General features: G+C 36.1%; 4 protein-coding genes and 1 long non-coding RNA gene across 6 annotated transcripts; 2 read left to right on the plus strand and 3 right to left on the minus strand.

Moving 5' to 3' along the window:
• Positions 1-2,333: 2,333 nt before the first annotated feature.
• Positions 2,334-4,035, minus strand: LOC138890494 (uncharacterized). Its single transcript, XM_070173884.1, has 7 exons — positions 3,945-4,035; positions 3,851-3,861; positions 3,680-3,809; positions 3,471-3,614; positions 3,258-3,386; positions 2,709-3,135; positions 2,334-2,450 (listed from the first exon to the last, which is right to left on the minus strand). Exons 1-7 carry the CDS (start codon positions 4,033-4,035, stop codon positions 2,435-2,437), a joined length of 948 nt encoding a protein of 315 aa, XP_070029985.1. The 3' UTR covers positions 2,334-2,434.
• Positions 4,036-4,072: 37 nt separating this feature from the next.
• On the plus strand, positions 4,073-6,061 carry LOC104248114 (uncharacterized). Its single transcript, XM_009804302.2, has 2 exons — positions 4,073-5,163; positions 5,413-6,061. The coding sequence occupies exons 1-2, from the start codon at positions 4,073-4,075 to the stop codon at positions 6,059-6,061; spliced, it is 1,740 nt and encodes a 579-aa protein (XP_009802604.2).
• A 1,844-nt stretch (positions 6,062-7,905) lies between these two features.
• On the minus strand, positions 7,906-8,897 carry LOC138889082 (uncharacterized). Its single transcript, XM_070171641.1, has 2 exons — positions 8,414-8,897; positions 7,906-8,331 (listed from the first exon to the last, which is right to left on the minus strand). The coding sequence occupies exons 1-2, from the start codon at positions 8,821-8,823 to the stop codon at positions 8,106-8,108; spliced, it is 636 nt and encodes a 211-aa protein (XP_070027742.1). The 5' UTR covers positions 8,824-8,897; the 3' UTR covers positions 7,906-8,105.
• Positions 8,898-9,067: 170 nt separating this feature from the next.
• Positions 9,068-11,885, minus strand: LOC138889083 (uncharacterized). Of its 2 annotated transcripts, XM_070171642.1 has the most exons (8): positions 11,711-11,885; positions 11,478-11,627; positions 11,287-11,385; positions 10,710-10,986; positions 10,235-10,626; positions 10,004-10,150; positions 9,425-9,851; positions 9,068-9,166 (listed from the first exon to the last, which is right to left on the minus strand). In XM_070171642.1, exons 1-5 carry the CDS (start codon positions 11,846-11,848, stop codon positions 10,439-10,441), a joined length of 852 nt encoding a protein of 283 aa, XP_070027743.1. In that variant the 5' UTR covers positions 11,849-11,885; the 3' UTR covers positions 9,068-9,166; positions 9,425-9,851; positions 10,004-10,150; positions 10,235-10,438. The 2 variants fall into 2 exon arrangements, with proteins under 2 accessions (XP_070027743.1, XP_070027744.1); XM_070171643.1 differs by lacking the exon at positions 9,068-9,166 and having other exon boundaries at positions 9,424-9,851.
• Positions 11,886-23,827: 11,942 nt separating this feature from the next.
• LOC104250069 (uncharacterized) lies at positions 23,828-24,679 on the plus strand. The gene is made up of 2 exons (XR_716927.2): positions 23,828-23,905; positions 24,210-24,679. It is a non-coding gene; the product is annotated as an uncharacterized lncRNA (long non-coding RNA).
• Positions 24,680-25,518: the final 839 nt, after the last annotated feature.

Raw genomic sequence — 25,518 nt, forward strand, 5'->3', positions numbered from 1 at the left:
AGGATTGTCTGTCCTTAACTTTGAATTTTAAGTTCAAACGTTAAGGACATAGGTCCTTAAGTTATAGTCCCATGTTAAAAACTTGAGGACTGTTTGTCATTAACTACAGGAGTCCTTAAGTTTGAAATACAAGTTAAAAACTTAAGGACTGTCTGTCCTTAACTTTAAATTTTAAGTTCAAACGTTAAGGACATGAGGTCCTTAAGTTATAGTCCCATGTTAAAAACTTGAGGACTGTCTGTCCTTAACTTTGAATTTTAAGTTCAAACGTTAAGGACATAGGTCCTTAAGTTATAGTCCCATGTTAAAAACTTGAGGACTGTTTGTCATTAACTACAGGAGTCCTTAAGTTTGAAATACAAGTTAAAAACTTGAGGACTGTCTGTCCTTAACTTTGAATTTTAAGTTCAAACGTTAAGGACATAGGTCCTTAAGTTATAGTCCCATGTTAAAAACTTGAGGACTATTTGTCATTAACTATAGGAGTCCTTAAGTTTGAAATACAAGTTAAAAACTTAAGGACTGTCTCTCCTTAACTTTAAATTTTAAGTTCAAACGTTAAGGACATAGGTCCTTAAGTTATAGTCCCATGTTAAAAACTTGAGGACTGTTTGTCATTAACTACAGGAGTCCTTAAGTTTGAAATACAAGTTAAAAACTTAAGGACTGTCTGTCCTTAACTTTAAATTTTAAGTTCAAACGTTAAGGACATGAGGTCCTTAAGTTATAGTCCCATGTTAAAAACTTGAGGACTGTCTGTCCTTAACTTTGAATTTTAAGTTCAAACGTTAAGGACATAGGTCCTTAAGTTATAGTCCCATGTTAAAAACTTGAGGACTGTTTGTCATTAACTACAGGAGTCCTTAAGTTTGAAATACAAGTTAAAAACTTAAGGACTGTCTGTCCTTAACTTTAAATTTTAAGTTCAAACGTTAAGGACATGAGGTCCTTAAGTTATAGTCCCATGTTAAAAACTTGAGGACTGTTTGTCATTAACTACAGGAGTCCTTAAGTTTGAAATACAAGTTAAAAAGTTAAGGACATGAGGTCCTTAAGTTATAGTCCCATGTTCAAAACTTAAGGACTGTCGGTCCTTAACTTTGAATTTCAAGTTCAAAAGTTAAGGACATTTGGTCATTAACTTTGAATTTGAAGTTCACTTACACTTAGTCATGAACAAATACTAACAAACTCAATGGACAAATCAACAGTTGAGAGAAACAACGAAATAAATAACAAAATGCCTTGACATAACTTTTGAAATTGTAATTTTGCATAGCTGTTACAAAAAATTACGCTATGCCAACAAAACAAAATATAAGTGCCTTTTCACAAATTTACAGAATATTTCAGAACTATCCTAAACTGGCATAATTCAGATGTCACCTTTACAGCAATTTTATACAAAAATAACACCACAATTTCTTTACAACTCCTTTGGACAGAATGTTTCATTTTCACTCTCATAATCATCACCAACATTTTCTGGTGGAGTATCATAACCAGAATTTCTTTTCCATTCACCATGTGCCCAAAGATTTGCAGCAAGTTCTTTTCGAAAGTCTTTTATGTCTTCGGGTTGGAATTGTTGCACGTCCTTTCCAATCATCAGCAACTCGGCAAATTTGATCAGAAATGCACCACAATCAGTCCTAAGAGAAATGTAAGATATGCAGTGAATTAAACAATAAATCTTAAGTACATATAAATAATATAACAAATAATAACACGTACGATCCAGTTTGGTGTGGTGATCTTTGCCACTGTATATCAAATTTGTTGAAGACATTCCCAAAAGACTTGTGATTTTTGTCAAACTGTGAGAACTTTAGCAAATGGGGGATCATGCGTGCATACATTTGCATGTAGTTCATTCCTGCTTCATATGGCTCACTGTATATGGAATCATATACATCAATCTTTTTTTGATTCAAGTCCAATACTCCCAACAAAAAGTGTGTCACAACTTCATCATCTTCTGAAGGAAGCCGACATGGAAAAAAGATTTTGTCAACCTCAGTCCATGCAATTCCACATCTACGGCTGTCCCCCCACACATATGGTGTCAGAAATAACTGATTATCACCAGCACACCAAAACTCATCACTAGCATCTTCACTGAAATCTTTATACACAAGTGCCATATAATTATCAAAAAGAACATCAGTAGTTGTGCATCGAAAAGGATGATCGCGAGCAATGTCAATATGCTTCATAAAAAGGCAAAAAATAAAACAAATCAATAACAAATCAGTCATAAAATAATGAAAAAATGATAAATTAATAATAGAAAAAATAAATGCCTTGTGAATTATCTAACCTTATCATCAAGAACAAATTTGCTATCTGAAAGCTCAAGGAAAAATATTTTGCTACTGATTTTTTGATGATACAATTTGTATGGTTTTTTCCTCAAACTATTATCATCAGCATATTAATCAATTTGTCCCCTGAAAATTTTGAAAATGTCAAGTTAGAATTTTGAAAACTTTAATCTATAACTTAAGGACCAAGTGTCCTTAGCTTTTGAATTTGATACTCAAACTTAAGGACTGCATGTCCTTAGCTTATGAATTTTGAATTCAAACTTAAGGACAAGAAGTCCTTAAGTTTTAAACTTGAATCTATAAGTTAAGGACAGTTAGTCCTAAAATTAGTCTTACAATCACAGAAGTTAAGGATGTAGTGAAACACATTAAGAGACTTACTCTTTTTTGCGACCTCTCCTTTTCTCCTTGCCCAACCACACAATGAATTTCTTCACTAATTTTTCATCTTCTTTGGCATAATGAAAAATACACCTACGAGTATAGGTTGATTTTATCCAACCTGAACTCTTCAGAGTATTTTGATTGTCTGCCTTGGAACTTACTGCTTTTCCTTCCTTATCAAAAGGAGATTTCAACTGCCAGCTTAACTTCTTGTTCCTTTTACCTCGACCAAGTTCTTCTTCAACATTTCCTTCACCCTCCATAGTCAAAGTCGCATCAATGTCCATTTGTATACTTGGAGGAGTAGGAGTAAGAAGAGAAAATGACGGACCATCATAACCAATACTGTCTCTCTTTCTTTTCCTTGTATATTGGTTAAGATTGTCATCATTGGTGTCCTCTTTGTTTTCCTCTGCTGGCGACACTATATATATAAATATATACATATTCATATTAGTTTTCTGCAACAGGTCAAATGAAGAGACAAAATTTCAATTGTACATATAATAATTAGGGCACAATCAGTACATGTCTTCTCCACAGTACCTTCTTGTGTTTTTTCAAGAGACAACTCAGCTAAAATATTGCGTGTAGCATTTTCTTTTTCTTGCAATTCCACATTTTCTTTATCTTGCAGTTGTTCACCATGATCTTTAGATGCTTGTTGACAAGATTCTGCAAAAATATTTACAACAGCTAACATGTTAATAATCTTTAATTAAAACAAACATATATAAAATTAAAAAAGCACTGCCTAACCATTTGCAATATCCAAGATCATTCCAGCTACATCATCATCATCACATATTGCATCTATAGATTTGGAACCAATCTCACTTCTGCCTATGTCTTGAGATTGTAGTCTAGTTTTCTCTTGATACTGCACTCCAGCTTCTTTGCTTGCTGCTTCAAAAGATACAATATATAATGAAATAAAGATACAATATATAATAAAAATTTTATATAACCTTGACTGGCACAAGTTTGAACTACAAATTTTTCTTTGTATGACAGCGGTGTAGAGAGATCATACGTTCCTTCTAAGCATTTGCATACAATCTCGCTGACACTTGTCCCCAATAGACTTGTTAAATCCTCCTGTGATTGCAACCACAAACTCTACAAATTTTCTCCGGCACTCCACAAACTTCTGCATGCACATGCATAGTTTATATGTATTAATCTATTGAATATACATTTCAACGAAAATAAAAATCAAAATCTATAACTAACCTTTCCCAATATTAGTAACATTTTCAGTTTCATCATCTAGATGTGCATCTCTAAATTCTCTTTCATACTGACCCTTTGCATGCACATCCATATAATCACGTTCAACACCACCTGCATCTTGGTTGAATATGCCAGTACGCTTAGTAGCACCTGAGTCAATTCAGTTTGAAGATTTTGTTAAACAGATTTTTGAGCTTATTGAATTGGATAGTGAAAAGTTTGAAATAGTGATATGGTTTGATATCAACCTTGGAACAAGAAAAGGAATGCTTGTATCCAAAAATTTAGATCTTCACACATGTATAGAGTTGCTAAAAACTCATTCACTCTTCAAGAGCTGTCGTTTCATAGTTGATATTTCGGAAAGAGTTTTTGCATCAACAAGCAATGAACATGCCAACACAAAAACTCAACATGACAATCAAGAGCGATGCCAACAGATAGTTGAAGTAGATATGGTTGAAGCTCAACCATTAAATGAAGAGGTGCATCAAACATTTGATTCTATTCAAGTAGAAGGACAAAGCATTATAGAGATTGACAACGAACAAGCTTTGGGTATTCAAGTCTTAGAGAGTGCACCGGTAATCGAAGTAGTTGCTGACAAAACCTGCACTCAAATAACTAAACGAAGATCAAATTTGAAACAAAAAGAATCCCCAACTACGATATTAAGAGAAAATGCTTCTTTGGATCAAATAAAAGTCGGATCAGTATTTGACAAGAAGAAGAGCATAATTAATTGTTTTTCTAATGTAGCAATCAAAGGACATTTTGAATTCAAAGTTGTTAGATCAAGCTCAACAAGATATTCGTTGACATGCAATGATGATAGGTGTCGTTGGTGTGTGCGTGCTTTCAGAATTAAAGACTCAACATTATTCAAGATAGTAAAGCTTGAGAAAAAGCATGACTGCTCTGTTAACACTAGGAAAGCAGATCAAAGGCATGCTACTTCAAAGTTGATTAGTGGTTACATTATCGATAATCTTCGGGACCCAAGATTTGAAGTTACACCAGCTTTTGTCATGGCAGAGATGCAAAAATTGCATGGACTAGACATTGGATATCACAAGGCGTGGCGTGCTATTCAACATGCTTCCGCTTTAATAAGAGGAAGTCCCGAAGAAAATTATGAATTATTGTGTTCATACTTGTATATGATGACAAGTAAAAACCCGGGAACTTATACTAACATAAAGATAGACGACAACAACAGGTAAACAATTTAGGACATGCTGTCTTTAGCCTTGTTAACTTTTTGAGTTATAACCAGAAGTTGAGGACTGCCTATCCTTAAGTTTTGAACTTGTAATTAAAAGTTAAGGACTTCCAGTCCTTAAGTTTTGAACTTTGAAATAAAAGTTAAGGACAGCATGTCCTTAACTTTATAACTTGTAAATGTAAGTTAAGGACGGACTGTCCTAAACTTCGGGTATTTTAACCTTGTTTTATATTGTATTTTCAGGTTTCTTTATATGTTTTACGCATATGGATCATCGATAGCTGATTGGAATCATTGTAGACCAGTGATTGCTATTGATGCGACTTTTTTGAAGTCAAAATATCGTGGTGTTTTAACGATTTCAGTTTCAAAAGATGCAAATAACCAAATTTTCCCATTAGCCTTTGGAATAGCAGAATCTGAAAACAACAATTCCTATGAGTGGTACTTTAGTCATCTTCGCAATGCAATTAGGAGCCGTGAGAATTTGATTTTTTTATCAGACAGACATCAAGCTATTGCAAATGGCATTGTAAAGGTATATCCTGAAAGCCATCATGGGATTTGCATCTATCATTTGGAGCAGAACCTAAAGCGAAGAAAGGTGAAAAGTGAGGTCATAAAACTTTTCCAAAGTGCTGCAAGAGTATACAAGCGTAAAGAATTTGACATATACATGTCAGATATTGCAAATGTAGATAAGAAAACTTATGACTACTTGATGGAAGAACCACCGGAAAGATGGGCACGTTCTTGTAGTCCACAACGAAGATATGACATGCTCACAACAAATATAGTTGAGTCGATGAATTCAGTGCTATTAGAAGCAAGGGAGCTGCCTATACTAAGAATGATGGATTTTATTCAAGTGAAGCTACAACATTGTTTATGAAAGAAGAAATAAAGCAGAAGGAACATTTTATGATGTTTCTTGTTGGGTAGAGGAGGAATTGAAGAACAGAATAGATGTAGCATTTACTTTGAACGTAAGTATTATGTTTTATGTTTATATTATGATTTTGACATTTTTTAACATAATGTACTCACTTATAATTTTTCAACATTGAAGGTCTTTCCTGTTGATTCATGGCGCTCTAGAGTTGAAGAAGAAGGAATAACTTTCTTGGTGGACTTAAACAAAAGAACATGTGATTGTTTTCAATTTCAACTTGATGAATTACCATGAATACATGCAATTGCAGCTATCGAGAAGAGAAACATCAAGAAGTCTGACTTTTGTTCGCACTGGTACTTAAAGGAATCTTGGCTGAAAACATATGAAAGACAAATACATCCCGTAGGACACACTGATTCATGGATTGTACCAGAGAGTGTTAAGTCACAAATTGTTAAACCTCCAGATTTCAAAGTGCCACCAGGTAGAAGGCAAAAGAAAAGGCATATTCCTGCTACCGAGCCATCAAAAATAAAATTCAAATGTGGTCGTTGCAGAAGAATTGGTCATAATAGAACAGCTTGTATATATTCTCCGGCACTCCATCCATTTTCAAGAAAGCATAGAAGAGTAGAAATATACACTTATGTTTATCGACTCTTTTAAGTTTTTGCTATAGATTGTATTCATTATTATTCTAATTTGAGCGGATGCCTAGATTTTCAATATTTATATCTTGTTACGTTCTTTTAATTTCTTTTGAGTTCAACAATTAAAAGTTATTAACAGGAGTCAGTAAGTTCAACTTGAAATTTTGAAAACGTAATGACTGTGTGTCCTTAACTTTGAATTTCAAGTTCAAAAGTTAAGGACATGAGGTCCTTAAGTTATAGTCTTATGTTAAAAACTTAAGGACTGTCTGTCCTTAACTTTAAATTTTAAGTTCAAACGTTAAGGACATGAGGTCCTTAAGTTATAGTCCCATATTAAAAACGTAATGACTGTCTGTCCTTAACTTTGAATTTCAAGTTCAAAAGTTAAGGACATGACGTCCTTAAGTTATAGTCCCATGTTAAAAACTTGAGGACTGTCTGTCCTTAACTTTGAATTTTAAGTTCAAACGTTAAGGATATGAGGTCCTTAAATTATAGCCCCATGTTAAAAACTTGAGGACTGTTTGTCATTAACTACAGGAGTCCTTAAGTTTGAAATACAAGTTAAAAACTTGAGGACTGACTGTCCTTAACTTTGAATTTTAAGTTCAAACGTTAAGGACATAGGTCCTTAAGTTATAGTCCCATGTTATAAACTTGAGGACTGTTTGTCATTAACTACCGGAGTCCTTAAGTTTGAAATACAAGTTAAAAACTTAAGGACTGTCTGTCCTTAACTTTAAATATTAAGTTCAAACATTAAGGACATAGGCCCTTAAGTTATAGTCCCATGTTAAAAACTTGAGGACTGTTTGTCATTAACTACAGGAGTCCTTAAGTTTGAAATACAAGTTAAAAACTTAAGGACTGTCTGTCCTTAACTTTAAATTTTAAGTTCAAACGTTAAGGACATGAGGTCCTTAAGTTATAGTCCCATGTTAAAAACTTGAGGACTGTCTGTCCTTAACTTTGAATTTTAAGTTCAAACGTTAAGGACATAGGTCATGAGGTCCTTAAGTTATAGTCCCATGTTCAATACTTAAGGACTGTCGGTCCTTAACTTTGAATTTCAAGTTCAAAAGTTAAGGACATTTGGTCATTAACTTTGAATTTGAAGTTCACTTACACTTAGTCATGAACAAATACTAACAAACTCAATGGACAAATCAACAGTTGAGAGAAACAACGAAATAAATAACAAAATGCCTTGACATAACTTTTGAAATTGTAATTTTGCATAGCTGTTACAAAAAATTACGCTATGCCAACAAAACAAAATATAAGTGCCTTTTCACAAATTTACAGAATATTTCAGAACTATCCTAAACTGGCATAATTCAGATGTCACCTTTACAGCAATTTTATACAAAAATAACACCACAATTTCTTTACAACTCCTTTGGACAGAATGTTTCATTTTCACTCTCATAATCATCACCAACATTTTCTGGTGGAGTATCATAACCAGAATTTCTTTTCCATTCACCATGTGCCCAAAGATTTGCAGCAAGTTCTTTTCGAAAGTCTTTTATGTCTTCGGGTTGGAATTGCTGCACGTCCTTTCCAATCATTAGCAACTCGGCAAATTTGATCAGGAATGCACCACAATCAGTCCTAAGAGAAATGTAAGATATGCAGTGAATTAAACAATAAATCTTAAGTACATATAAATAATATAACAAATAATAACACGTACGATTCAGTTTGGTGTGGTGATCTTTGCCACTGTATATCAAATTTGTTGAAGACATTCCCAAAAGACTTGTGATTTTTGTCAAACTGTGAGAACTTTAGCAAATGGGGGATCATGCGTGCATACATTTGCATGTAGTTCATTCCTGCTTCATATGGCTCACTGTATATGGAATCATATACATCAATCTTTTTTTGATTCAAGTCCAATACTCCCAACAAAAAGTGTGTCACAGCTTCATCATCTTCTGAAGGAAGCCGACATAGAAAAAAGATTTTGTCAACCTCAGTCCATGCAATTCCACATCTACGGCTGTCCCCCCACACATATGGTGTCAGAAATAACTGATTATCACCAGCACACCAAAACTCATCACTAGCATCTTCACTGAAATCTTTATACACAAGTGCCATATAATTATCAAAAAGAACATCAGTAGTTGTGCATCGAAAAGGATGATCGCGAGGGTGGTAGCATTCCTTCTTTCTCAGATAAATAGAGAGCAATGTCAATATGCTTCATAAAAAGGCAAAAAATAAAACAAATCAATAACAAATCAGTCATAAAATAATGAAAAAATGATAAATTAATAATAGAAAAAATAAATGCCTTGTGAATTATCTAACCTTATCATCAAGAACAAATTTGCTATCTGAATGCTCAAGGAAAAACATTTTGCTACTGATTTTTTGATGATACAATTTGTATGGTTTTTTCCTCAAACTATTATCATCAGCATATTAATCAATTTGTCCCCTGAAAATTTTGAAAATGTCAAGTTAGAATTTTGAAAACTTTAATCTATAACTTAAGGACCAAGTGTCCTTAGCTTTTGAATTTGATACTCAAACTTAAGGACTGCATGTCCTTAGCTTATGAATTTTGAATTCAAACTTAAGGACAAGAAGTCCTTAAGTTTTAAACTTGAATCTATAAGTTAAGGACAATTAGTCCTAAAATTAGTCTTACAATCACAGAAGTTAAGGATGTAGTGAAACACATTAAGAGGCTTACTCTTTTTTGCGACCTCTCCTTTTCTCCTTGCCCAACCACACAATGAATTTCTTCACTAATTTTTCATCTTCTTTGGCATAATGAAAAATACACCTACGAGTATAGGTTGATTTTATCCAACCTGAACTCTTCAGAGTATTTTGATTGTCTGCCTTGGAACTTACTGCTTTTCCTTCCTTATCAAAAGGAGATTTCAACTGCCAGCTTAACTTCTTGTTCCTTTTACCTCGACCAAGTTCTTCTTCAACATTTCCTTCACCCTCCATAGTCAAAGTCGCATCAATGTCCATTTGTATACTTGGAGGAGTAGGAGTAAGAAGAGAAAATGACGGACCATCATAACCAATACTGTCTCTCTTTCTTTTCCTTGTATATTGGTTAAGATTGTCATCATTGGTGTCCTCTTTGTTTTCCTCTGCTGGCGACACTATATATATATATATATATATATATATATATATATATATATATATATATATATATATATATATATACATATTCATATTAGTTTTCTGCAACAGGTCAAATGAAGAGACAAAATTTCAATTGTACATATAATAATTAGGGCACAATCAGTACCTGTCTTCTCCACAGTACCTTCTTGTATTTTTTCAAGAGACAACTCAGCTAAAATATTGCGTGCAGCATTTTCTTTTTCTTGCAATTCCACATTTTCTTTATCTTGCAGTTGTTCACCATGATCTTTAGATGCTTGTTGACAAGATTCTGCAAAAATATTTACAACAGCTAACATGTTAATAATCTTTAATTAAAACAAACATATATAAAATTTAAAAAGCACTGCCTAACCATTTGCAATATCCAAGATCATTCCAGCTACATCATCATCATCACATATTGCATCTATAGATTTGGAACCAATCTCACTTCTGCCTATGTCTTGAGATTGTAGTCCAGTTTTCTCTTGATACTGCACTTCAGCTTATTTGCTTGCTGCTTCAAAAGATACAATATATAATGAAATAAAGATACAATATATAATGAAAATTTTATCTAACCTTGACTGGCACAAGTTTGAACTCCAAATTTTTCTTTGTATGACAGCGGTGTAGAGAGATCATACGTTCCTTCTAAGCATTTGCATACAATCTCGCTGACACTTGTCCCCAATGGACTTGTTAAATCCTCCTGTGATTGCAATCCACAAACTCTACAAATTTTCTCCGGCACTCCACAAACTTCTGCATGCACATGCATAGTTTATATGTATTAATCTATTGAATATACATTTCAACGAAAATAAAAATCAAAATCTATAACTAACCTTTCCCAATATCAGTAACATTTTCAGTTTCATCATCTAGATGTGCATCTCTAAAATCTCTTTCATACTGACCCTCTGCATGCACATCCATATAATCACGTTCAACACCACCTGCATCTTGGTTGAATATGCCAGTACGCTCAGTAGCACGACAATGATCATCAACTCCATATTTTCTAATTGGAACACTAGATTCTCTATCTGTGTTCATCTGATCAGCTTTCCCAAACATGTTCATCAAAGTATCAAGCTTTGATCCTAGAGTTTTCTTTAAATCCTGAGAAAGCAACTAAGTTACAAAGAGAAGGACATGTTTAAAACTTAAGGACAGGCAGTCCTTAAGTTTGAACTTAAAGTTCAAAACTTAAGGAAATGCAATCCTTAAGTTTGAACTCCAAGTTCAAAAGTTAAGGACAAGAAGTCCTTAACTTTGAATTCCAAGTTCAAAACTTAAGGACATGATGTCCTTAAGTTTCATTTCAAAGTTCAAAAGTTAAGAACAAGAAGTCCTTATCTTTCAATTCCAAGTTCAAAATTTAAGGACACAAAATCCTAAAGTTGGACTAACTGAAATTACCTTGATTTCGTTCTCAATCTTTTTTTCTGATACAGCAATTTTCTGATTAACTCTGGTAACTTCTGCTTGCAAATCCTTCTTAAAACTCTTTGATAATCTCTGAATCAAAAAACATAATATAAAAAAAGGTGTTCGTAAGCAAGAAATAATCAAATAAAAAACTAATACTATTAAAAGGCAGAAATACATACTCTAACAATTTCCTTAAGTACGCCTTCGTCAAATTGTGTGGAAGAAGACCTTGAGCCTTGATCTTGTGAAACTGGCTCCTCCACACAAAGAGGCTGTGTATCTTCTTCTTCCACGGGAATAAAGGGTGACACCTCAATCAACTTAAACACCTATTATATAAGAAAAACTAAACATAAGTATACATAACTAAAACAAATAAACAAAAAAAGAGATAGTAATTACATTAACTTACTTTTTTATTATGGAAATATTTTCTACAAAGAGCATCAAATTGTGGAGACTTCATTTCAGAATAACATAACATTCGAGGATAACCAACTTCTTTGAAGTTCACAAATTGTTTCTCTTGGAAAATAGGAAGTACTTCCATAATCCAGACACAAAACGCAAAAGGAAAGCCAACTAAAGTGTAGCTATCAATATCTTTTTCTTTCTCTTTCTCCTTATGAACATCATTCTCATTTAATTTCAAGCAACTCTTCAATGATTTTAATAGCGTCTCATAAGCAAGAGAGCCCCAGTTGAAGGAAGCGCAAAGTGCATCATCGTCAACAATTTTCATTATTTGCTCCGACCCATAATAACCGACTCAACAAAATAGAGTGTTGCCAACTTCAAAGCATCATCATCACTGCCAGCAAATGATGAAGTTGTACCATGTGGGCGACTAAAAATAAAACTATACAAATCAGCCAACTCAATTTTGTCCTTTCTAGGGAAATAGACTCTTAAAAGCCTATTCTCTTTCTCATTTAAACCTTTCATGTCAAGCGATGAATAAGACTTCAAACCAGTAATAATATGGAATGCATCACGAGTAAACTTAATATCGCGGTCAAATACCTTGAAGGTCATCGAATCAGGTTCATTACTAACAATTTCAGAAAGCAATACACAGTGCATAAGTTTACCCGAGAACTTCACACTTTGTAATCTGAAGAAGTTGCCAAAAATGCTTTCCCTCAATTTCTTCCATTGGCTATTCGACAGAAAACTTTTAATTGTTTCCTTATATTGAAAATCTCCTTTCCAATATACCAGAAAATTACGCCAATCGTCAAAATCAAAAAAATGATCGCCTTCCATTATAACACTAGAAAAGAAGGAAAAACAAACAAAGATTAGGACTTAACTTAAAATTTCAAGTTTAAAAGTTAAGCAAATACAATCCTTAACTTTAAATTTTAAGTGCAAACGTTAAAGAAATACAGTCCTTAACTTATACTTTCAACTTCCAAAGTTAAGGACACTTAGTCCTTAACTTCAAGTTTCATGTGCAAAAGTTAAGGACAATAAGTCCTTAACTTTAAATTGTAAATGCAAAGGTTAAGGAAATACAGTCCTTAACTTATACTTTCAACATCCAAAGTTAAGGACACTTAGTCCTTAACTTCAAGTTTCATGTGCAAAAGTTAAGGACAATCAGTCCTTAACTTTAAATTGTAAGTGCATAGGTTAAGGAAATACAGTCCTTAACATATACTTTCAACATCCAAAGTTAAGGACATTTTGTCCTTAACTTCAAGTTTCATGTGCAAAAGTTAAGGACAATCAGTCCTTAACTTTGAATTCCAACTACAAAATTTAATGTCGTTTCTTCCTTACATTTAATGAACACAGTTAACTGAAAATTCATAATCACAGTAAGCTTATGAATTTCTACAACTATATTTATGAAATATACCTACATAATCAAATATATTGAATCAACCACAAACACATTTTAAATTTCACACACTAAAATTTTATCAAAAACAGAATCACACAAAATATACTACACTGAATCAACATATAATGCTAATTTTTGAAATTTCACACATACTTCACATGGCATTGAACCAAATTACAAATAAAGAAAAACGAAGATGACGGAGAAGATGACGAAGAAGATGAAGGACAGAAGATGACGGAGAAGATGAAGATGAAGATGACGGAGAAGATGAAGGAGCAGAAGTTTAACTGAGATTGCAGTTTGCATACGAGGAAGATGAAGAAACGCAGAACTCTGAACGAATGAAATAAGGGTTTTCGTCGATTTTGGGATTATACAAGAAATAGAGAAAGGGTAATTGTGTCTTTTCCCCCTTAGTAGTGGCTATTTTTTATAAGCATTTTAAATAGTGGATAAAAATTAAATACACCCTTATTTAGTGGCTACTACACGCCATTTTCACTATAAAAACTTATGCGCATTCAGGTGTTTATGTTTAATTTACTAATTTATCACTATCAAGTGAATTTGAACTTGAGCCCAAATATCGAATAATCCACTTTTTTTTTTACTCTTTCTCTTTCTTCGCTTATTCGAAAAAGGGGAAAAAAGAGAAAAGAGGGGGGGAGTGATTCATCACCACTATTTGACACGCACGAGGAGGTATATATAGAGATAGCATCCGGGTATGGAATGAAAGGGGAGTCACATAAAGTATGCAGATTGAAGAACCAAATCGACTAGTTCTTCGTCAAAGTTTTATTTATTTAATGACTATAATTAAATGGAGATATATAGCTAGAAGAAAACTTTGTTTATTGGCATCAAGCTTTCGGGGCCTCATTCAAGGCTTACTCGAACTATACTCAATAAAAAATAAGAGCTTTAGTTTCGACTCATTGGGACAGGGATAGAAATAGGAAAAAGTTAATAATTAAGGTAAGAATGAGCATTAATTAATTATAATTTAATAATACTCATGTTTGTAAAGACATGTAACACGTGTCATGTATTTATTAGATTTGTATAAACACCAAATACAAATAAAAATACAAGCTTTCTCGGAATGTTAGTATATTTCGTGAGGGTATTTTTCTTTTTACGACCTACCTCGATGTTGTTAGGTTTCTTTGTCACCAAGTCAGGGACAGAAAAACTTATGCATATTTAATATTTATATTAAATCAATAAATATATTTATTATTTTTTAAATTAAAATTTTGTTACTTAATTAGGATAACTTATTAAGAATTTGCACATGATTAAGAAAAAGCTTTTACTGACTATTCACTTATTTTACTACTCTATATATTTATGAGTAACATCGCGTATTTCTCCTAAAATTTTTGAAAAAAAATAAAATTAAAACCTGAATAAAACACTTTGAATCATGGCAATGATGATAATCAAAGAATGAAAAGCCGGAAAAAAAAAAACTTAACTCCTCAGCACGGGGCATTTACATCTATACCCATTTTTTGGGTCATGTTTAACTTATACTCGCTTTGCAAAAAAAAATTGCAAGCATACTCACTTTTCGCGTAACTTCAGGCATACGGGCCTGAAGTAGCAAAGGCAATCACACAAACTTCAGCATTCTAGTAGACGGGCTTGAAGTAGTAAATTGTTGAACCAAGTGTTGGCTAAAGTTTTTGTTTGTAATTGCTGAACTTAAACATTCTAGTAGTTGAAGTTTTGTTCTCTATTTGCTGAAGTTTTTGTTTGTAATTGCTGAACTTAATGTGATGACCCACCATGTCATCATGCCACATAGGCGCCATTTGGCATATATTAATGCTATGTGGAAGTTTACATAAGAAGAAGGCTAGCATTTGTGAGAAGATTCTAGAGAGGTATGGACATTTCCTTAGGAATAACCTAGATCCTTATGGATTTGCTAGGAAAGTCCTTGAAATCTTCTAGGCTTGTAGAGAATTCTAGAAAAAGCCCTTATCTTGTAAATATCAAGGACTTGTGTAATAATTAATATTTACACACTAGCCCCTAGGAGACTAGTATATAAAGGGGGTCATTCATTTGTAATTCATCAAACAAACTATTCAAGTTCTCTCTAATACAAAGTTTCCTTTTAACAATTCTCTTGTGTTCTTTCTTCCATTCTCTTAGCGATCTTGAGTGTAGTAAGGCTGATTTGGCATAGCAAGAACGTGAGCAAGTTGTGCAAGATCGTGAGCGAGTTGTCAAGTGTCGCACGTGTACTTAGTTAACAACTAAGGATGTGACAACGTGATATCAGAGCAAAGGTTTCAACTAAGGGAATGGCGAACGACGGAGAAATTAACGCTGCCAACACCCAAGCCAACGTCATCCAGGATGCTGCTGGCAAGAGCGGTCGTAGCAAAAAGAGGAATGCCACCAACAAGAGCAGGAGGTGCCACCTGAGGTTGTGTCAAATGAAGGGCTTACATCCCAAGAACCATCTGCCACTGAGGCGAGCGAGGATGAAGTGGAGTTCCTTCTAGAGGACGTGTTGCTCGGTAAAGAGTGGATGATGAAGATGAACGCAGGGATGGACGCCGTGGAGATTTTTGGCCAACGATTGGGGAAGGTGGAAGGAACCCTTAACGTTCTTGAGGGGCACACTCTTGAAGAGATTGGGAGTATCCGAAATGACTTGGAGGGGTGTACACAGACTGAGATGGAACTAAGGCAAACCATCACTTCCTTAGAGTGAAGACTCATGGAGGCTTTGAGTACTATCGATGCTATGAAGGCAAATATAGAGTCACTCGAAGAGCATGTCAATACTGGCGTGACCGAGATAGCCAGCAATGTTGTGGTGACGAGGGAGGCCAAGATCGAGGCTCCCAAACCCCCGGTGTTAAAAGGTGTTCGTGATGCACAAGAAGTGGAAAACTTCCTTTGGCACTTGGAGAATTACTTCAGGCGTGGCAAAGTGAGGGACGACGAGGCCAAGATCAACACTGTGGTGTTGTACCTCTCAGAGACTGCCATGCTATGGTGGAGAAGGAAGATGGCCGATGTGGATAAAGGTCTATGTACTATTAGCATATGGGATTAGTTCAAAGTGGAGTTCAAGCGACAATTCTTTCCAAACAATGTCTTGTACGAGGCAAGGCGCAAGCTTAGGGAATTGAAGCAAACAGGGAGCATACGTAACTATGTCAAGGAGTTCACTACCCTTATGCTTTAAATCCCCAACTTGACTAATGATGACTTGTTGTTCCACTTCATGGACGGGTTGCAAAATTGGACTAAGCAGGAGTTGCAACACCGACAAGTTACTGATATAGACCAAGCCATAGTGGAGGCCGAATCATTAATGGATTTCAGGCATGACAAGCACGACAAAGGCAGTGGCAAGGAGTCAAAGGTTAACAATGCCAAAGGTGGGGGAGACTGTGGCAAAGTCAAGGAGATACAATAACAATACTCCAAGACTCAAGATTTCAAAAAGTCGAGTGGTCGTCAGGGCTACGCCGAGAAGAAGGCGCAGGTCGAGAAGAAGGGATGCTAAATATGTGGAGGGCCACATGGCTTCAGGAATTGTCGTGACCTCAAGAGCCTTAGTGCCATGGTACGTGAGCGAAAGGAGCAGCCACAAGGAGAGAGTCTGAGAACTACACAGTTAAGTATGATTGGATTATGTGGTGCTGTCACGAAACAAGCTATCCAACCTACCGAGAATGGCAATCAGTACGTGGATCTCACCATTAACAACAAGTCCGCTCGTGCAATGGTGGATACTGGAGCAACTCATAATTTCGTGACTGAGGCTGCCGTAAAGAGACTAGAATTGAAGCTTGCTCCAACCAACTCTCGCATCAAGACCGTGAATGCCGAGATACAGAATGTTCGTGGGGTGGTTAATGGAGTTGGTGTCAAATTGGGAACTTAGAAAGGTATAACAAACTTTACCGTAACCGCTGTGGATATCTTTGACATCATACTGGGGCAAGAGTTCTTTAGACATTGTCATACTTTAATCGACCCCTACCTCCAACGTCTCTTGGTTATGGAGCGAGAAGGAGCTTGCATGGTACCTACAGTGACTATGCCACACGGACAGATCCAAGCACAACTCTCAGCTATGCAGGTTGTCAAGGGGATCAAGAAGGGGGAGCCGACGTTCGTGGCAACCATTTCAAGTCTAGAGGAAGAAAAAAATTTCCAGAGACAGTGTCGCCTTGCATAGAGAATTTGCTTAAGGAAAACAAAGATATCATGCCCGAGGAGTTGCCTAAGCACTTGCCGCCCAGGCGAGAGGTGGATCACAAGATTGAGTTGGACCCAAGGGCTAAGCCATTCGCATTTTCCCCATATCGTATGGCACCTCCCGAGCTAGAGAAGCTCAGGAAACAATTGAAGGAGCTGCTAGATGCTGGTCACATTCGCCCATCAAAGGCACCTTTTGGCGCACCAGTATTGTTCCAGAAGAAGAAGGATGGATCGTTACGTTTGTACATAGACTACCGAGCACTTAATAAGGTCACATTAAAGAATAAGTACCCGATATCGCTCATTGCGGACTTGTTCAATAGACTTGGGCAAGCCAAGTACTTTACCAAGGTGGATCTTTGAAAGGGCTACTACCAGTTTCGCACTGCGGAAAGGGATGAGCCAAAGACAACATGTGTGACGAGATATGGAGCCTTTGAGTGGTTGGTTATGTCCTTCGGCTTAACCAATGCACCGACCACATTTTGCACCCTTATGAACAAGATCTTCCATCCCTACATTGATCAGTTCGTGGTAGTCTACCTAGACGACATAGTCATCTACAACAACACCTTGGAGGAGCACATGGAGCACTTAAAGAAGGTTTTGCAAGTCTTGCGAGAGAACGAGCTATATATTAAGAGGGAGAAATGTGAGTTCGCACAATCAAAGGTACACTTCTTGGGCCATGTCATTAGCAATGGTGAGCTACGCATGGACGAGGCTAAGGTACATGCTATCCAGGAGTGGGAGGCACCCATAAAGGTAATTGAGTTGAGATCCTTCCTTGGCCTTGTTAACTACTATCGTCGGTTCATCAGTGGATACTCAGCAAAGGCCGCACCATTGACTGAGTTGCTAAAGAAGAACAAGCCATGGGTTTGGACGGAGCATTGTCAAAAGGCATTTGAATGCCTTAAGGCAGCTATAACAGAAGAGCCAGTCTTGGCATTACCTGACTTTGCCAAGACATTTAAGGTGCACACAGATGCCTCAGACTTCGCCATTGGGGGTGTCCTGATGCAGGATAAGCATCCCATATCATTTGAGAGCCGCAAGTTAAATGAGACGGAGTGGCATTACACAGTGCAAGAGAAGGAAATGACTGTCATTGTGAATTTCCTTCATACATGGAGACATTATCTGCTCGGGTCGAGGTTCATGGTCAAGACTGATAATATGGCTACTAGCTACTTTCAGACACAGAAGAAGATCACACCAAAGTAGGCTATGTGGCAGGATTTCTTAGCCGAGTTTGATTATGCGTTGGAGTATAAGCCTGAAAAAGGTAATGTTGTAGCCGATGCCTTGAGCCGGAAAGCTGAGATTGCTACAATCACTTCAGCGAGTGGGGACATTTGGGAGGCTATAAAAGAAGGCATGCAGCATGATCCAGCATCCAAACAACTTATCGAGTTAGCTAACAAAGGCAAGATCTCATACAAGCTTGACATGACATCGTATCTTAAGATCTACTCTGCCTTCCATGCCAGCATGCTTAAGCCATATCAAGAAGATAAGGATGATCCGAGTAGGGACCAATCAAGTCGGGTGCCAATGACTATCATCGCCTCGCATGACCGGGAGATTGAGGCTATCATAGATTACCAGACCAAGTGAAAATAAGGGCAAAAAGCCACCGTTATGTTCCTTGTCCATTGGAAAGGGCAATCACTGGAGGAGGCCACGTGGGAACGATATGAAGACTTGTGGAAATTCAAAGATAAGATCCGAGAGGTTATGCAGCAGCATTGCGTCGCAGTCGTCGCAATATTGGGTGGGGGAGAGTGTGATGACCTGCCATGTCATCATGCCACATAGGCGCCATTTGGCATATATTAATGCCATGTGGAAGCTTACATAAGAAGAAATCTAGCATTTGTGAGAAGATTCTAGAGAGGTATGAACATTTCCTCAGGAAGAACCTAGATCCTTATGGATTTGCTAGGAAAATCCTTGAAATCTTCTAGGCTTGTAGAGAATTCTAGAAAAAGCTCTTATCTTGTAAATATCAAGGACTTGTGTAATAATTAATATTTACCCACTAGCCCCTAGGAGACTAGTATATAAAGGGAACCATTCATTTGTAATTTATCAAGCAAACAATTCAAGTTCTCTTTAATACAACGCTTCCTTTAACAATTCTCTTGTATTCTTTCTTCCATTCTCTTAGCGATCTTAAGTGTAGTAAGGCTGACTTGACATAGTAAGAACGTGAGCAAGTTGTGCAAGATCGTGAGCGACTTGTCAAGTGCCGCACGTGTACTTAGTTAACAACTAAGGACGTGACATTAAGCATTCTAGTAGCTGAAGTTTTGTTCTCTATTTTGCTGAACTTCAGCATGTTTTAGCTGAAGTTTTGTTCTATATTTGCTTAACTTCAGAATGTTTTAACTGAATCTTTGTTATGTTTGTGATGAACTTCAGGGCTGAAGTTTGTTTTGTATTTGCTGAAATTCAGCATTCTAGGAGCTGAAGTTTTTCTTTATATTTGCTGAACCTCAGCTCTATGACAAGTTGTTATTAAGATCCAGTTGCTATAATGGAATTATCAGGAAATTTGAAAAGCAATACTCCTATAAAACAAAACCATTAGTGAAAGTAACATCTTCACCTAATGCACAGGGAATCAAGTCGTGCTTTCATATTTCAGTAGAAATTTGTCACGACCCGAATTTTTCACCCTCGGGAGTCGTGATGGTGCCTACTAATGTAAGCTAGGCAAGCCGACTATTTGAACAAATTATCTTTTTACCCATTTTATCTTCTTTAACAATTATAAAGCAATAACGTGTAGACAACGAAAATTATAATAAGCAGAAGACAATCGAACAGGTTTGTCTTAATTGCACTTATGTGCATAGTTCTAAATTTTCTTATTCATATAACAAATTATGAAGACTGATGTTTGCTGTAAGTTTCTTATCTGCTTCACATTTTAAACACTTGTCTCGATGCTCCTATCTACTTCTATCATTAATGAGTCCAACCCCTACTTGCAAGATTTAGTTTCTTGACCCGGCCGGCCGTTTTAAGAAATCAAGCTCCATCCGGCAGCGTAAGGTCTGGAACAACTTTATAATATGAGTATCGACTTGTGTGCATGGTTGAATTTAGTTAACGGATGATTCAGAGTCGAACTGGAAGAAGGATTCTAGTTTTGTAGTAAACTATCGAAAATATGTATCTAATACAACTGTTTGAGGCTCGACCACCCAGAACTGGTGTCACAGTTTCACAGACGGTCTAAGAATACTACATACAAAGTCTGGAAGATAAAAGATACACTGTTTCTGAACTAATTAAATGAAACAGGAATAAAGGGATAGAGGGAGACGCAAGGACCTGCGAACGCCTGCAGGACTACCTTGGATCTCTGCGTGGACTGAAGGCAGCCACCCAATCTAAGGTCCAAAAGTTGTTGCTCCGGGATCTGCACACAGAATCGAGTGTAGTATCAGCATAACCGACCCCATGTGCTAGTAAGTGCCTAGCCTAACCTCGGCGAAGTAGTGACGAGGCTAGGACCAGACTGCCAGATAAACCTGTGCAGTTTAAACCATATACAACGGAAAAGAAGAACGGTAATATAAAGTCAAGTATGGGAGGGGAAACATGTTGCGGGGAACTATAACTTAAGAATAGAAAGACAACTGGAAATTAAAAAGGAACAACATATCTCAGATATCAACAAAAATCAGGAATCAATAAGTGCACGACATCACTCTTCGTACTTTTACTCTCATCCTCACCAAAGCAATCAAGTAATGAAAATGTGCACGGCATCACCCTTCGTGCTTTTACTCTCGTCCTCACCATATAATCAATATAATCGGCACGGAATTGTACATCATGCGGCACGGCATCACCCTTCGTGCTTTACACTCTTTCCTCACAAATCATACACGACATTACCATTTGTGCTTTAACACTCTCTCACCAAAACAATACACGGCATCACCCTTCGTGCTTTAACACTCTTCCTCACCCAAACAACAATCACAAACAATAGGGCAATGAAATAAATGAAATTACAATAAGAATCCCGGCAAGGGAACAATAGTTCAACAATCAAGTCCCAGCAAGGGAACAACATCAAAAGAAACATCAATATCCCGACAAAGGAGATTACATCAAAAGCAACAATATCCCGGCAAGGGAGATAATATAATGATTCTCTTCTCTTTTTCACTTTTACTTCACAACTCACTTCACAACTTGAGTCAATGCTCTAAAAGATTCAATTACCACTTATACTTTCACATTTCATTGTACAACTTGAGCCAACGCTCCTCAATGTTCAAATATCTCAATTACTTTCACAAACTTTGCCCAACAATAGAAACTATCATCAAAGCATGAATAATACAACAAAGTCAGAATAATCACAATGTAAGACTCACGGGCATGCTTGACACCAACGTATAGATACTTGTCACCATGCATATATGTCGTACTCGACAAATACCACATAGCAAATAGGACTCGACTCCTAATCCCTCAAGCTAAGGTTAGATCAAACGCTTACCTCGATGCCACGAACACAATTCAAGTCTATACTATCGCCTTACCTCTTGATTCCACCACCAATTCATTCGTATCTAGTCACAAGTTACTTAATTACACCAATAAATGCTAAATGGATCAACTCTAATGCATTTGAAAATGAGTTTTCTAAAGTTTTACCCAAAAAGTCAAAAAAATCACCCCCGGGCCCACATGGTCAAAACTCGAGGTTCGAACCAAAACCCGTTTACCCATTCCCCCACGAACTCAAATATATAATTTGTTTTGAAATCAGACCTCAAATTGAGGTCCAAATCCCCAATTTTTGAAAAACCTAGGTTTTACCCAAAACACCCAATTTCCCCCATGAAAATCATTGATTTTGAGTTGAAATCATGTGAAAAGATGTTAATGATTGAAGAAAACTAGTTAGAAATCACTTACAATCGTTTAGGAAGAGAAGTTACCTTTGAAAAATAGCCCTAGAGAGTTTATGTTTTGAGAAGATGTGAAAAATGATTGAAAATGCGTCTAAGTTATGAACTTACAGGTTGCAGGCATCGCAATTACGATCAGGGTTCACAACTACGGACCCAGGCTCTGCTAACTTCTCATTTGCGAAGTCAGAATTGCCAACAAACAGTCGCATTTGCGATGACAAGCCCAAATGGGGAGCATCGCATTTGCGAAGGAAAATCTCGCATTTGCGAAGGGGGGCTGGCCTGGGCTGTTTCGCATTTGCGACTCAGCCTCGGATTTGCGAACACACATTTGCGAGCTAGGCTTCGCAAATGTGAAGCCTGCAGGCCTGCAATGAAACAATTGAAGTCTGCAACTTTCCAAGTCCAAAATCCACTCTGTGGCTTATCCAAAACTCACCTGAGCCTTTGGGGCTCCAAACCAAACATACACACCAACCTAAAAACATCATACAGACTCGCTCGTGCATTCAAATCACTAAAATAACATCAACAACTATGAATTTAGCATCAAAATCATGAAATTTCTTAAAAATTTTAAATTTTCCAATTTTCTCAAATACGATCCGATTCACATCATTTCACGTTCATTTCTTACCAAATTTCACAGACTTATCTTAAATCACATATAAGTCCTGTATCGGGTATCGGAACCAAAATACGGGCCCGATACCATCAAATTTTAAACACATTTCATTTCCAAAACTCATAAATAATTCCAGAAAATAATTTCTTTAAAAATTTATTTCTCGGGCTTGGGACCTCGGAATTCGATTCCGGGCATACGCCCAAGTTCCATATTTTCCTACGGACCCTCTCCGGGACTGTCAAATCACGGGTCTGGGTCCGTTTACCCAAAATGTTGACCGAAGTCAACTTAAATCCATTTTAAAGTTAAAATTCATCATTTTTCATAGATTTTCACATAATGGCTTTCCGGCTACGCGTTCGGACCGCGCACGCAAATTGAGGTGATGTCGAAAGCGGTTTTTGAGGCCTCAAAACGCAGAATTTACTTTTAAAGCAAGTGATGACCTTATAAAATTAAAGGAGCGCACAAGTCGCAGGAAGAAGGAGGCGTCTAAAGTTGTAAAAATTAGGGTATAGGTTAAATAATTTTAAAAATATGGGTATAAGTTAAATAGGGACGGCCAAATAGGGCGCCTGTGCAATTTTTACCTCAGCAAGTGGGTAGTGCTCCTCCAAAAGTTAAACTAATTAAACTTCAAATGGGCCAAAAGTGTCCCTCTACTATGCGAAATTGAGGGCATCTGCCCTTTGTTAAAACTTTGGCTCTGGCCTACCCCTTCCATTAATTCATTGGGCTAAAAATGACTCTTTTTCGTTCCCTACCTAACAGAAAATAATTTAGGGACTTTTTATGCTCCTAATTAATGTACCAACCCCCTCCCCTCTCTCCAACCCATCATTTTTTAAGCGATCCGAACCTATTTTTCTTCTTCTATTAAGATTTATTTCCCTCCTTCTTCAAAACCCTAGCCCCTCTTCTAAAATTCTCAATTCTGCTCAAGTGAGTATTATTTTTTCTTTAATTCTAGTAAATTTCTTATTGTGTAGAGTTTTAGAGTAAGATTAAAGTCATCTTCTTTATTTATTTATTTATTTCCATTGTTCATGAAGTTTCTCAATTTTCTAGTTTTTCTACGGGTGTAATAGGATGTGTTTCTATGGAACTCTTGAGAATCCTAGAAGACGTTTTTTTAGGTGCCCAAAGCCTTATGTAATTGGCCGTTTGTATCTTGTGAATTTTGTGTCTAATTTTGAACATACTTATATGGATCATTTGTTCTAATGTTATAATTTTTTTATTGCAGAATAAGGGGTTATGTGGTTATTGGGAATGGGAAGACGATGAATTCTCTTCGAAAGTTTTAGTTGTCATCAATAAATTGAAGAGGGGAAAGGAGGCTCTTGTGAGGAAAATAGATTTTTTGTAGAAAAAATCAGATTATCTTCATATTGAAATCAATGTATTAAAGGAAAAAGTTGCTGCCTTTGAAGCTTCTTCTACTGATCATGATAGAGTAGTTGCAAAGTTGTTGGGTTCTCATTCTTATGCATTTAACATTCTTATGTTAAATGCATTGTTGTTGTTCGATTGATTGTAATGGCATTAGGATGTTTAACGAAATATAAAGTATGTAATGTATTTTCTTATGGTAAAAGATATTAGCAATATTATTTGAGCCTATAAGAAATGGACTTAAATACTAGTATTGTGATGCATTTTCAAAGTTAATGTATAATTGCAGTGCAATAAAGCTTGCTGAAAACTATTTTGGAAGTGGATTTATGTTAATGTGTGAGCTTAATTCCTTTACATAAGAGATATCATCAGTGCTAAGGTTAAGAAAAGGGACTCCAGTGATTCATTCCTCCAGAATCTCTAATAAGCCAATGCATTAAACACTTCATAACATTGTAAACAAAAATTGGAACTAAAATGCAAATTTCAACTGACGACGCACCTCAATCCCTACTAGTTGGTGCTGCAGTAAGTTAACAAGAAGCCCAAAACTTATCAAAGTAATAGGAAGTCTTACAAGTAATGTGAATACATATGAACACATGACAATTAAAAACTGCCATGATACACATTGCTCTGTGTGATCACAATAATCAGCTACTACTGTTATTAAAACTAAAAATGCAAGCAAGAAAGACCAATGGACTTTGAACATCGATATAGAGTAGTATTGTTTGGTATCTGAAACCTTAGATCAACAACTGTTTCATAAGTTGTGAGCTGATTACAGAAGCAAATGCTAAGCACTAGTAGCCTCAACTTCATAACAGCACATGAGAAAAAAAAAAAAAACAAGCTCAGAAACAAACTAAAATCAATAGCCTCCCTTCAAATCATTGACCACATTATGGTATGAGAGTAATAGTTTCCAAAGCAGCAAAAGGAATTGGTGGCAATTACTATTTCACAAAACAGTTCTCCAAGAAACAATATTTACTATTCTAGAGTACACATATACAACAAACACTATAATCCCACAATTTTTTTTTTAAAACTTTCCCATAAGATGAAGTAAACAACGAACAAGAGATTCCACAACAAATACTAGAATTTCACATTCTGGACTTAACATTAACAAGCCAAAAGCAGTTAAGATA

The sequence above is a fragment of the Nicotiana sylvestris genome, chromosome 4, assembly GCF_000393655.2.
Source record: "Nicotiana sylvestris chromosome 4, ASM39365v2, whole genome shotgun sequence".
Taxonomy (NCBI): domain Eukaryota; kingdom Viridiplantae; phylum Streptophyta; class Magnoliopsida; order Solanales; family Solanaceae; genus Nicotiana; species Nicotiana sylvestris.